At 42.3% G+C, this 13,027-nt stretch overlaps 1 protein-coding gene across 2 annotated transcripts in view; it reads right to left on the bottom strand.

The window, feature by feature from the left end:
• LOC112461119 (nuclear receptor subfamily 4 group A member 2) overlaps positions 1–12,687 on the bottom strand; it is a 64,588-nt gene extending 51,901 nt beyond the window's left edge. Inside the window, exon 1 of one of the 2 annotated variants that reach the window (XM_025026219.1) lies at positions 12,170–12,687. In XM_025026219.1, the coding sequence (XP_024881987.1) occupies positions 12,170–12,272 (103 nt within the window). In that variant the 5' untranslated portion in view covers positions 12,273–12,687. Of the gene's footprint in view, positions 1–10,863; positions 11,165–12,169 lie in introns of those variants that run through there. The other variant, XM_025026218.1, reaches the window with a different exon arrangement.
• Positions 12,688–13,027: the final 340 nt, after the last annotated feature.

Below are 13,027 nucleotides of genomic sequence, written 5' to 3'. Positions count from 1 at the left end.
TGTGTTATAAATACAACACAATAACCGCTATGATAAAACGCCCATGATTCGGGCAAAACCTTTCGCGGTTCTCCAAGGGTGAAAAAAGAAAACCGATGGAAAACAGCAAATTCGTTTCAAGCTGAAAGGATTTAGACCGCAAATAAAAAAAGAACAGCAAGGCTTCCTTACCGGAAGAAGTCCCTTCGGGCGAGCCGTCGACGGAACTCTGCGTTCACCTTGCCACGGTCGATCGAAGCATCTCTCGCGTCGCGATCGAACGAGACACGGGGTACCGGTACTGTGGTACGGCGGGCAAGGATACCGGAAACGCGGAAGCCGCGTGCGAAGACAGGTGACGGCGAGAGCAAACTGACGGGGGCCACGTGGTGGAGGAAGGTTCGACCGTCACTGAAGCCGCGTCGTCTGCCGCCGCCGCCGTCGCCACCGCCGCCACCACCACCACCTTCTCCAACGCGGCAGTAACGACGTCGACGGCGACGTCGACGACGGCGATGCATGACGCCCAAAATAGCGTCGTCCTTGGTGGCGAGCATGACGTCGTCATCCCGCCGCACGGTCGATGACGGACGGGGGCGGCGTTGTGACGTCAGTGTTAATGCTATCGCCGCCGCCGCCGCCGCCGCCGTCGTTGCCGCCGTTGCCGTCGCCGCTACCGACGCCACCGACTCGACGCCAAGCTTGCGCGGCGAGTATTCACGGAACGGACACGAGGCGCGAGTTTTCCGACGGAGACGATCGATGGAAATCCGCGCGAGGAATCGAATTTGCCCGCCATATCTCGATACTATCCGTGTTTCGCGATAGATTAACGGGCAAAGATCGATGACATTATACGCGTATATTTTACAGAAAAGTTATAGTAATGAAAATTTTTTTTGTTTTTACTGCATGAGTTCTCTCTCTAATAATGGCCTTGAGAAGACTGTTTATCTCGATAGATTAACGAATAAAAATCGATAACACTATACATGACATGTATTTTACAGAAAAGTTGTAGTGATAATTTTATAGAAAAATTATGAAAAATTTTTATTATCTTTGCTGTATGAGTTCTCTCTCTGGCCTGCTTGAGAAAAAAAATTTTCCAACTTTTTTATTTTGATTATTTTTATTTTAATTGCTCGATCAATATGAAATGGATTCTTAATGGACACAAATATCAAGATATATATGTAAGAAATAAGAAAGAAAGGTAAAACAAATTTTAAATAAACTAAGATTCGGAAACACGTTAAAAAGTTAATTACAGCTAAATTATATTCCTCGTCAGTGTCTTCAATATAATGCCAATCCTGAGTTCAAGATATCTGGATATTCAGAAATAAAAAGCTGTGAAGAAGTTGATGGAGTTCAATCAAATTCTCATTAAGGAAGTACTTACTCCATTTCAATATAAAAGTTTATAAATGAAACCAGTAACATTGGATAGTCTGTGTATACAGAAATAAAATATCTGCGATATTTTTGTGCCCTTGATTAATCGCTATTTCATCGTATATTTTGGAAAGAAACGCACGACCGCGAGCAGAAAATTACCTCTTCTTGCGATTTATTTTTGATGTAAAAAATCATATTTTGAGTGTGCCGTCAATTTTCAAGAAAATGGTGTCCTATCAGTTTCAAGTTTAACATATACTATTATGTTATGTCATGAACGATCTATTAATGGATTGAAATATCACACGTATACAACAGATGATAACGAAAATATCAACGGCCGTTGACAGCCGTGATCCCGATATACGAGCGTTGCAGAATTCATTTATTAAGGGATTGCACGTTAGTCACGTTAATACACGTGACATCACTTTCAACAGCCGCCTGCCGAAAAAAGACTTGGGGATAATTCGGACTTTTCGCGGCGGCAAAAATGCGTAAAGCCACGCGTTGTATGACGCACATGCTTCACCTGAAATAGACCTCGCCATTGCGTTGTGCCTGAGTTTCAAGTAAAACGACATGATTTTCCGCGCAAATGGATCAGTTTCACGCCGTAAAATCACTCTTACAACTTGCCTTGTGTTTGCATAAAAATCAGAGCGATTAAAATTAACACATAACACCTAAAGAGTTATACTTAATAAAATTTTAACTATTGCAGAGATCAGTATAATTATTATTAGAAACTTATTTACACAAAAGTACGTTTGTTAGATATTTGAAAATTATTCAAAGATGACAGAGGTTAATTACGTACCGCCGTTGCAAAAGTTATATTGTACGATTCTAACAATAAGCGAATGATGAATTAAAATACGTGAGAAACAAAGAGCAAGGAGGACCACAAAAGCCACATAAAATATATTATATTATTACGTTAAGAGAGAATTTTTGTATTACGTGTATAGGTTACGTCGATTATATCGCGCGACGTTAACATGACGACGACAGACCAGGTAATTGACTGCTTTGTACTCCCCGGCGATTTCTTCGCGAGAGTCACGATACCAGAATCTCACCCTTTCGTGCAATACGTACATCATCCCTGACAAAAGCCTCATCACGACGTCGCGGTAACAATGTGCGTTGAATATTTGACGAAGTCTCGTGGTGTAACATTTATGCAATATAGATCAACTCCGGCTCGCCCGCGTTGCCGATTTTTGTACGCTTTTTTTTCCCTTGTCCACCCCAACAAGGCTCGCTTCTTGGTCGCGTGTCCCCTCCGTCCGAAGAAAGGGTTCGATAGATAGCGAGTGAATTTAACGTGAACGTCGTGATTGGGTATCTCCTGGCCGCCTACGTTTCGAACAATTTCTTCCATACACACGTATATTATTTATCCTAATTTCTGCACTTGCGAAATGTGTGTGTTCGCTGGTTCGTGTTTAATCAAGCAGTATCATAAATATTTCGCCCTCGACAAAATTGAAGTGTTGGACGATTGATATTTGATCATGAAACTTAATATTTGTTCATCGTTATATAATATCGCTATAGAAAGAATTCATAATTGTATTGATTTACACTTTATGAACTAATGAAATAGAATATTTACCGGCGGGCGTAATATGATATGATTACATATTAATGAACTGAATTAAATCACAATTTGGTATGTTGTGGATATTAGACATTAAAGTCAATTAGCCATTAAAACTATATCATTATGTATAGGTATTGCAGATTTGCATGTATTTGAAATTGAAATCATTTATCTTATAGATATATTCGATCGAATTAAATCGGAATTAAAATGTTAAATGTTTTAATATTTCATATATAAAATATGATATATTTACACAATTATATTAATTAAAACGTTATAAACTTTTGAATCTCCTACGCACACACACACACACACACACACACACACACACACACACACGACAATCGTGTAATATTAAAATTCCTACCGAAAGTTCAACGTTTTAAAAAGATCGTGTAGAACGCGTAATTAATCGCTGTAACGTAAATAAAAGGTGAAATATTTTATCATTCAACAAACGATAACTCCATTTTATACAATATTCACCTCAAAATCCTGTAAAATAGAAATTCCGCGCGCGACTTCTATTGCCGATTTTTCTTCCTAAAACAAAAAAAAAGATTGGCAGTCTGCCGTGCGTGGCGCATTATTATCTCATCTCTCAGTTACACAAAGGTACGTTTTATCTCGGGAAAGCGCGCGGCATGAATTCCGGGGCGAGCGTGATTTATACAATCTGCCGGCTATCATCGGCTAACGGCCGATAAACAAATCGATCGGCGAACAAATCGAACGAATCGCGGAACGCCTTATCAGTGCCGATGTCGCGTCGCTGCGCGTAACAGACGTATATATGATTCACGGCGAGCGAGCGGAGCGCGGTGTGGCGGGATGCTCGCAACAGTATCAGAGTGGTGGAGTAACGGCGTGTTCTTACACGAAGCGATAATACGAGGCACGAGGTTTATTCCTCGCGCGTGGCTCGACGCTATAGCACACGTCGAAAACGTGAAAAGTCTAAGCGGCACGTGATGCGTCAGCCGTCTTCGTTTCCGTTTTCGTCTCTTTTGTAGCCCGGCCAAGTAGCCGCGGATCGCCCGACTCGCATGTATATTTAGTTTGCCCAAGAAAACAATGCAATTGGCCTCTAGGAAGCGCTTGCTTCGGTTCCACCAAGATATTTTTTTAACCCTTCATACTTTGACTGCCAGGAAGGAGGAGAGAAAAACAGGGGGAGAGAGAGAGAGAGAGAGAGAGAGAGAGAGAGAGAGAGAGAGAGAGAGAGACAGATTATGTGCACACGAATAATATTTTAATTATTCGTGTGCACATGATCTCTCTCTCTCTCTCTCTCTCTCTCTCTCTCTTTCTCACGTTTAAGGGTATAACTTACTTTGAATATTCACATGTACACTAAAGAATAACTCTTCATCGTCCTTATACATGTTTTTATCGACAAAGCTGTCAATTAATTGTTATGTATGATCATACTCTTCTAAACACTAAAAATAACAAACAATCTCTCGGTGTATAAAATTCTTCTATAACTAATTTTGTACAAATTGTAAATAATTTCTCTAAAAGACAAATTGCATGAATTAATAAATTTATTTTTATAATATTTAGTCTTGTCTAAACACATTATAAACTACCCTTGTATCATTTTGTTTGGTCATTTCGTTGCTTCGGAAATATCGAAAAATGATAAAAATGGAAAGATCGATTGATAGCGGAAAATAGAGTGAAAAAACGACGTACAGTACTTATAGTCTATAGCCGAATAAATACACAGCTATATGGTGGACTTTCGAGACATTGCGTATACGCATAGTGAGCATTACATGAACTCGCTTGGAAAATTGTTCGTCGTGCGATTCACGCGTAACGGAATGTTATTCGCTCGGCGCGAAAATAGAGATTGCGAGCGTGGAAAAGAAATAGGACGACGTGCGCGCGCGCGCGCTCACCGATTGTTAGCGGCATGATGGATAATATAATGTATAAGAATTTTTATACACAGAGAATATTTTCCGATATCACTTTAAGCTACCCCCTTGTGCTGCTCAGTGACTGCGTGAACGAGCTCTACGTTATAACGGGTGCGCGGCGTTATACCGGGGCCGCAAGAAAGCACGCGCGCGCGACGTCGTTATCTTGGTTTACGGCACACGCGTACATAATAAACACGTGTAATATACGTGCATACAACGCTACGGCTGTTTATGGAGCTCCGGCCTTGACGAGTCAAGGGACGCGGGATTTGTCGCTTATACAAACCCACCCTCCCTTCCCCTCCCGCCACCCCTGCACCCACCTGCCGCCCAACATCGGCGTCTCCAACAACCCGAGAGAACAACTCAGTCCGGACACGCGCGTGCAACGTTCTCTTTGATCGCGGAGATCTCCGCCGGATAAGTCTCACTACTGAGAGAAGTCGATTAAAACTGGCATTCGGGGAGCGCGCTATTAGCACTATATTTGCTTATTCTATCCTTGTTTTACACCTAATGATAACGATAAAGATAGAATGGTGCAATAGCGCTAATAGCGAGCTCCCCGAAAGCAGCTTAAGTCTAAACGGATACAAGAAAATTGGACTTGCACGAAAATAATGAGGGAAGTGAAGTGACGCACTTTTCATAATCACCGGCGTGGGCGAAAGAAGAATCATATGGCGCATAACGTAATATTCTTGCGGAAATGACCCACTTTAAATGATGAACAAAATATAAAGATCTCTTTGAAAGGGTATTATCCACTGTCAAACGTATATCGTGGATGTTTTTTTATGAAACCTCCTGTGGGATAAAATCGTAATTCTTCTCGGGAGAGATAAAGAAACGGACATTATAATGATATTATAGTATTATTGAACATATCGTTATAGTATCATTGAATATTGCAAAGTATGTAATTTTATCTTGAAAATATAATCTCAATATCACCACATGAGAGATTTTATAAAAATAGTTTTATAAAAAAAAACAATATGTGTACAGTATTCTCATTCTAACTGACTTGTAAATGCATTCCAGTGAACTGATACAACAAATTTGTACCTTTTTCAAGAAATCATGGATATTTGCAAGATTATAGCTAAACCGCGCTACGTAATTCACTTTGCCTTCAAAAATAATTTATTTGTCGATAAAAATTGGAATAGTCGTCGAAAGTAAATTGTGTAAATTCATCTTCCAAAAAAGTACCGAAATCATACGTTTCTGAAGGGGTCATTTTCTGTACTTTAGGAAGAAGACATAACAGATAGTGTGTTCCGCGATATATTAGAAAATTTAGCACGAGGGACGAGGGACTAATAAATAAATCATATAATATCTAAATATATGACAAATATACTATACAACCAATTAAACGAGATAATGAATGTAAGAAGAAACACAAAAGGAATCTATTTACTGTAATACATAAATTTTGTAAAGTTAAAATTAGCACGACATATACATACATCACCGCGGTAAGTAGTTACGGCCGATCATTGTCAGACATCGCGATAAAAACCTTCGCTGACGTCTGAGTCTGAAGGCATTTAACTACTTGCTAGACGCGATATCTGATTACTTGTTAGTTCGTAACCGTGCGAAAGAATAAATATGTATTACGATGCAAAAAAAACATGTGGAATCGTTAAAATATTAATTTCACGATTTATTTTATATCGCGCCCCACATATCGAATATCTCATTACGATAGTCTGCATGTAAAAAAAAAGAGATTAATTAATTTTGCAACTATATATCCTTCCATCATATTATAAATCACAGATAATTCGTGTCTCGATAAAATATTCTGCATTTTGCATCTGGTATCCACAATTGAACGAGCAAAGCTAATTTTCGCGAGAATATTTTACGAATAATCGCGAATTCACAATTCGATATCCAGTCTGGAACCTACATTAACGAAGATTTACGAGATTCGAAGCGATCGACTTCGGTTCGCGCTCTTTCGTCCCTATAATTTTTTTTCTTTTTTACACCCTCTTACGCTACCGATTCATCGATCGGCGACAGCACCCGTTTAGCTTCGCTCCGCGCGGCGCGGCGCAGAGGAAGTCATAGGCGCCGATTTACCATTGCCACGGCCGTTACTCTCCCCGCGAGAATTACGTTACGATCGGCGCGCGCGGCGGCGGCGGCGGCTGTCGGCAATTCGAGCGCGGCAATAAACCGATGACCGACCGGCTGGCTTGACCGTCTCGCCTCGCCTCGCCTCGCCTCGCCACGCCGCGCCGCACCTGCACCCGCTCTCGACGCAAGTGGTTATATTTGTAATCCTCGGTATACTCTCTTCTTTCCCTGCGGTCTCTTCGTGCAGACCAAGTATGTACGCGGAAAAGAAACGGCCTGCACTCTCGGCCGACTGCCAGACTATATTTACTGCAACGTGCCGATTACACCTGTGAAAAATCCTGTGGGAAGCGGAGAGAACGCGTCCCGCGATATCGATTGATCACCGAGGGGGTGGTAATCGTTCGTGAAAGCCCACCCGAACATCGAAGTGTGTCTTTCGACCAAAGTAAAGTTTTATAAATGCTAAATGAATTAAGAAAACCCGGCCCAGTTTTTTTGCTTGTAAGAGTGTTAGTTTTATCGATTTATTTATATACTTATCGATTAAGAGATAATAATAATAATAAATGTAGTTGTGATGGATGCGAGAAAATAACGGAGAGTTTTCTGGATAATTTTTTAATAGATATGTTTGGTTTAGAAATGTGAAGCATAGAGATAGTGATGATGGCGATGAGATCCACGACAATACGAATAAAAATAATAATAATATAAAATTTAAATCTTTCTTAAAAACCTGCATCTCGATAATTATTCGTCTGCAACGATGTGCTTTTATAGCATTCTTAGTTTAAGAGATTTCAAAAGATGATTACACCATTAAAACACAATTAAAAAAATTAGAAGCTTGAAACTAACCATTCATCTAGAAAATTTGAAAAAGTGACAATTTTTAACCCTTAAATGCCACCCGGGGTCCAGCGGACCCCAGACCCTTTACAATGATATATTTTCAAATGTTCCCCCCAAAAATGGAGCTCATGCTCCCATTGATGATAGTTGAGAGATTGACCTATCCGGTTATACACTTAGCAGTACTCAGTTTACTTAATTTTTTATACTATGTTGAAATTGAAATTTTAACAATATAAACATTTTATTCTCTTTTCTAAGCCTTGAACAACATTGAAAATAATTTTCATAACTAAATATCAAAAAATCAATGAGTAAGGAGACATTTTTCATGCAATGCTGGGGTCTTTTAGACCCCATGTGTCATTTACGAGATTCTTAAGAGGTGTGGCATTTAAGGATTAATGTGAACAATGTCAGTAACGTTCCTACGTTATTCATAACAATATTGAGTGATATCAATGCAAATGTTGAAAAACGGATCAGCTTTCTGTCATAATTTAACGCCGCCGATCGATGTGACCGAGTGAATTGATTTAATTGGCAGACAGAGAATAATCGCGGCAAAGTGGACCACCGCGATTGTCTAGGCGAAATAATAACAACGATATTCTCGTCCGCCGTCTACGTCATGGCCGTGACGTAAGCAGATATCGGGCACAAACGGTGACGAGCGTTTGGAAATGTATCAGACGAGCGCGCGAGGCGGCGATAACCCAAATCGCTCCGTAATAACGTTCAATTATTTAGCTGCCGCAGCCACCGCAAATGGCACGAAGAAGAAACGAGTTACAATTATCGGTGATCAAATATTACACAGGTGAAGACATTCGCCGCTTTTTTCAAATCGATTAATATATCCCTGACGCGAAGACTGACGCTTGCATATCTCGCTTTAATATCGAAAGCCAAATTAGGTGAACGAGCTTATGATATGTCTCATCGTCCCGAAACACAATTATTAAAATAGAACCGAAGCGATTGGTGTCTATTAGAAGCAACTGTAAAAAGTTAATGTGAATGCACAAAAATCTTCCCTTCGCGTTATCAAGATAACCGCGCGCAACAAATTACATTACGTGTTATATCAATTTCGATAAATTTTCGCTTTTACAACTGAAACTAAAGCACGAGATATTATGTGACCTAGATATTGAGCAGCACACGTTGAATATAAATAAATATTTTAACAATTTAGTAATATGTTCGATAAAAAGTTTTAATATCGTATTGTATGCACGGTCTTAATTATACGCGGATTAAAATGGAAAAAATTAATTGAACGATTTCTAGATTGCAATTTGATTTTTTGTATAAATAAATTTGGCACATTAACCCTAGGGAGTCTTTCTGGGGTAATACGTTACCCCACGCAAAATTCAAATTGCGCCCCTGCCTTAGAAAGGTTAGTTTTCATACCGAGACCCTAACCATAATTCAGTTTAGTCATCCGGCAGTCGACCTCCGTCATTCAGCGAGTGCGTTAGATCCGTGCAGCAACTGAAAACCGAAAAAGAAAATCGTTTGGGGTAACGTATTACCCCCTTTGGCCGTTTACGTTCGACATTTACCACAGTAGAGTATATTTCAGATTTTTTGTGAAAATCGGTAACAAAAAATTATACACTTTATAGCACTCCCCGGAAAATTCTACCCCTGTTTCATATACAATTGTTTAAGCTTCGGTCAATTATTTCATTTTTGCTGTTCTTGCACAGCAACTGATTAAAACTTTGTAAAGTTTTTGTGGAGTTAATTTTACTGTTTCCATATACTTTTATAACTTTTGACTACCTTTCAAATAAATAATAATCGACAGAATCTGTTTTACTTTCTATTTCTTGCGATTTTTCCCATCCGACAGTTTTTCATCATTTCCTCTACTTCAGATGTTCAAAGAAATATGTTTTTTTTTTAAGAAACGAAAAAATCGCTTACATGCCCTTGAAGGTTGTCTATTTGTCTTTCAAAATCCGTTGGAATTTTTAAAATCGGTTAATTTTATGAAAAACTACGGCATTTTTTATAAAAATTGTCATTTTAGCCCAATTTTTGGTTCTTTTTCTTGTTTTTCGAAATTTTTTTACTGTTTTTTTTTTACTACCGCTAATTGATGACTACTATTGTCTTCCCTATTAAAGAACAAACAAAATTATCTATTAAAAAGTTATCTAACAACAAATAGAAATATTACACACGCGGTACAAGTTTGGGGTAATTTATTACCCCGCTTGGCCTTTCACGTATGAGAAAATTCACAAAGACTCTCTAGGGTTAAGCATTAACATTACATTATTATGTTCCAAATTTTACAGCTTAATAATAAAAGTTCGATATTGGCAATTGGATCCCTCAACAATTTTATTATTCCCGAGCAGTGTTTATAATTTTATGAAAACATCGATTTTTATAAAAATAACTAATAAAATGGTATTAAATTTAACGTTTTTTACATCGACATTAAGATAGGTATCAAATTTTCTTCACTACCTAATATGATCTTTTCTCTTTTATGACGTTTGCAATTTGATAACATCTTATAATCTCACAGTGTTTGTATTTTACAGAACAATTTATTTCGAAAAATTCCATTCATAATTTTCTCATTTGTTATTCGATTATCAATTATTATCAATCGATTATCAATCAAATTAGGTTGCAGAATATGGAATCTCAATATTCAGACAGGATCTATAGTGCATAAAAACGTCGACGAAAGGAAGCTGTGAAACCGTCTACACACATATGTTATCAATAAAATAAAAAAACCGCAATCTTATCGATGGTCGAAAATTTCGATCGAACGAACAAAACGCTCGAGTACTACTAGCATCTTCAGCGCGGAACCATCACCGTCATCACCACCACCACCACCATCATCATCATCATCATCATCATCATCGTACATCACCATCACCATAACCATCACCAGCAGCGAGCAGCTTGCGGGAGTAATCCGCGGTCTTGCGCCCCGCGTATCTGACTTACACTTGTTCCAATGATCGTGACGTTGCGCCGCGTGGTGCTCGAGGTTCCGATGATGGTCGTGGTTGTTGTTGGTGTCCGCGGCGATGGTGAGCTGGTGGTACGGCGTGGCGGTGGACAGATGGATCGGCGCCGTCGCCGATCGCTCCTGCTGCTCGACGCCCAGATGCCGGACCGCGGCGACGGCGGCGACGTCGCTGGTACCGCGATGCTGCTGATGCTGATGATGGTGATGCGCCGCGACGCCGACGGCGGCGGCGGTCGCTTCCGTGCTGCCAATGCTGTCCTCGACGGTGGTGCGCATCGCGCGATCGTACGCGATCAGCGGCGCTACGGCGCGGCGCTATGGCGACCTCGCGCTTCCTTCAATCGCGACGGTTGCCGATCATCGGGCGACCGTGCCGATCGCGCGTGGCATCCCGCGCGATTCACGATGTAGAGGCCGAAAGACGCGTGCGCGCGTCGAACAATAAAAACAGTTCGAGACCGTCGTCCGATATAGCTGCCGATTTATAGATCCGCGGGAATTCCGCGAGGCGTCGCGGATAGATCCGCGAAGATTGCGTATTGGAACGCGAGTCGTTCGGCAAGTTCGATCGGCGCGGGCATCGGAGATCTAGATCCTGACGGATGATCACCGAAATATCGGCAGTTCGAGAGGTCCCTTTAATTCATATGAGATCGTACAAAATGAGATCAGTGTGTGTGTGTGTGTGTGTTGCACAGTCCACGCCGATCGCGAGTTGTCAAAATACGCGCGTCGCGCTCAAAGAGATGCGAAAAACTGGTCATTCAGCATCGATACATCCCTTTAACAATGAGGCATGCGCGCCGCGCCGGTCGTCGGATGGATGGCAGGGGGGAGGGGAAAGAAAATCAAGTAGAAACGGCAATGAGGAGGTCAGACTCTCCCGCAAGTCTGGGAGAGCGCATGGTCGAAAGATCCGTCGCGCGAACTATCGCCGGTCGAGACCGAGGATGCTCTCTCGATTTGCTCGATTATCGATCAGTGGAGGAACAATACATGAAGAGAGCCGAGTTAGGGAGAAAAAGATCAAGGGAAAAGGGGAAAGAAGGAAAGAGGAAGGAAAGCGAAAAAATTGGAGCAGAGAGAAGATGAGGAACTCCTGCCGCTGCCGATGGAGAATGCGCCCCGCTCCGTGATTCCCACACGCAAAACACACACACACACACGTACACAAAAAAAACAGGAACGGAGCGGCAGCAACTCCTCCCGCGCGACAACGAATGAACGAACGTGATATATAGACAGCCACACGTGATGTGATGTGCGATGGGTATCACCGACCTGCGTGCGTCGTCGTAGGGCAAGGCGAGTCCTTCCTGATGATGTTATCGGAGGTCAGCGCCCCACCGAGGAGCCCGAATACTTCCGCTCTGGGCACTCGCATGCAGAATCTTGAATTGTCAGCGTCGCCGCTTTATCGTTGCCGCCACGTGTTGGTGGACGGCATCGTTCTTCCTTTAGACACGCACCTGTTTGTACTTGGTCCTGCTCGATCGCGACGTGGGCCGGCGATCGTTGGGGGGGAGGGATCCGTCACTCCGGAGCACCGAACGCGACGATCAACACGCGGAGATACAAAGCCACCCTCGTGAAAGAGAAAAACGCTCGATTCCGCACGGTTTCTGAATGCGCGAAACGAAACGACGGTTTGCTGAATGCTCGAACCGACGTTAAGACGCGATAGAGACTGAACGAAAGGGAGTGAGAGCGAACGCGAGAGACGACAGGTGAAAGATCCTGAGAGAGTTGAACCTTCGGCTATACTCTTGAGAGAGCGGTACACTCGCACGGGTGGCCGGCCGCCGCGTAACTGAGTCTGGATCGCGCGCGTTCCTCCGCTATATTAAAACCGTACTGTGTGTAGCGGCGGCAACGGCGGCGGTGGCGTAGGACGGCGCGGGGCGAAGCGGAGCGGCCGAACGGTAGACGACGGCCGCGGCGGGAGGCGAACGGCGCTAACGATGACGTCACCGCGGACGTCATAACCCAGGACGCACACACGGCGGCACACCGGCGGCGGATCGATGGACCCGGCCTGAGTATGAGCGCACCTATTGGCCCACGCGGCCGATGATGCTGTTACGGTGACGTCAACACGCCACCCACCCCGGTCGCCCGGCGGTCCTCCTTCGCCCCCTC

The sequence above is a fragment of the Temnothorax curvispinosus genome, unplaced genomic scaffold (genome assembly GCF_003070985.1).
Source record: "Temnothorax curvispinosus isolate PA1 unplaced genomic scaffold, ASM307098v1 QBEX01011098.1, whole genome shotgun sequence".
Lineage (NCBI taxonomy): Eukaryota > Metazoa > Arthropoda > Insecta > Hymenoptera > Formicidae > Temnothorax > Temnothorax curvispinosus.
Note: the sequence above shows the minus strand (reverse complement) of the source record. Positions and strands in the feature narration are given on the sequence as shown.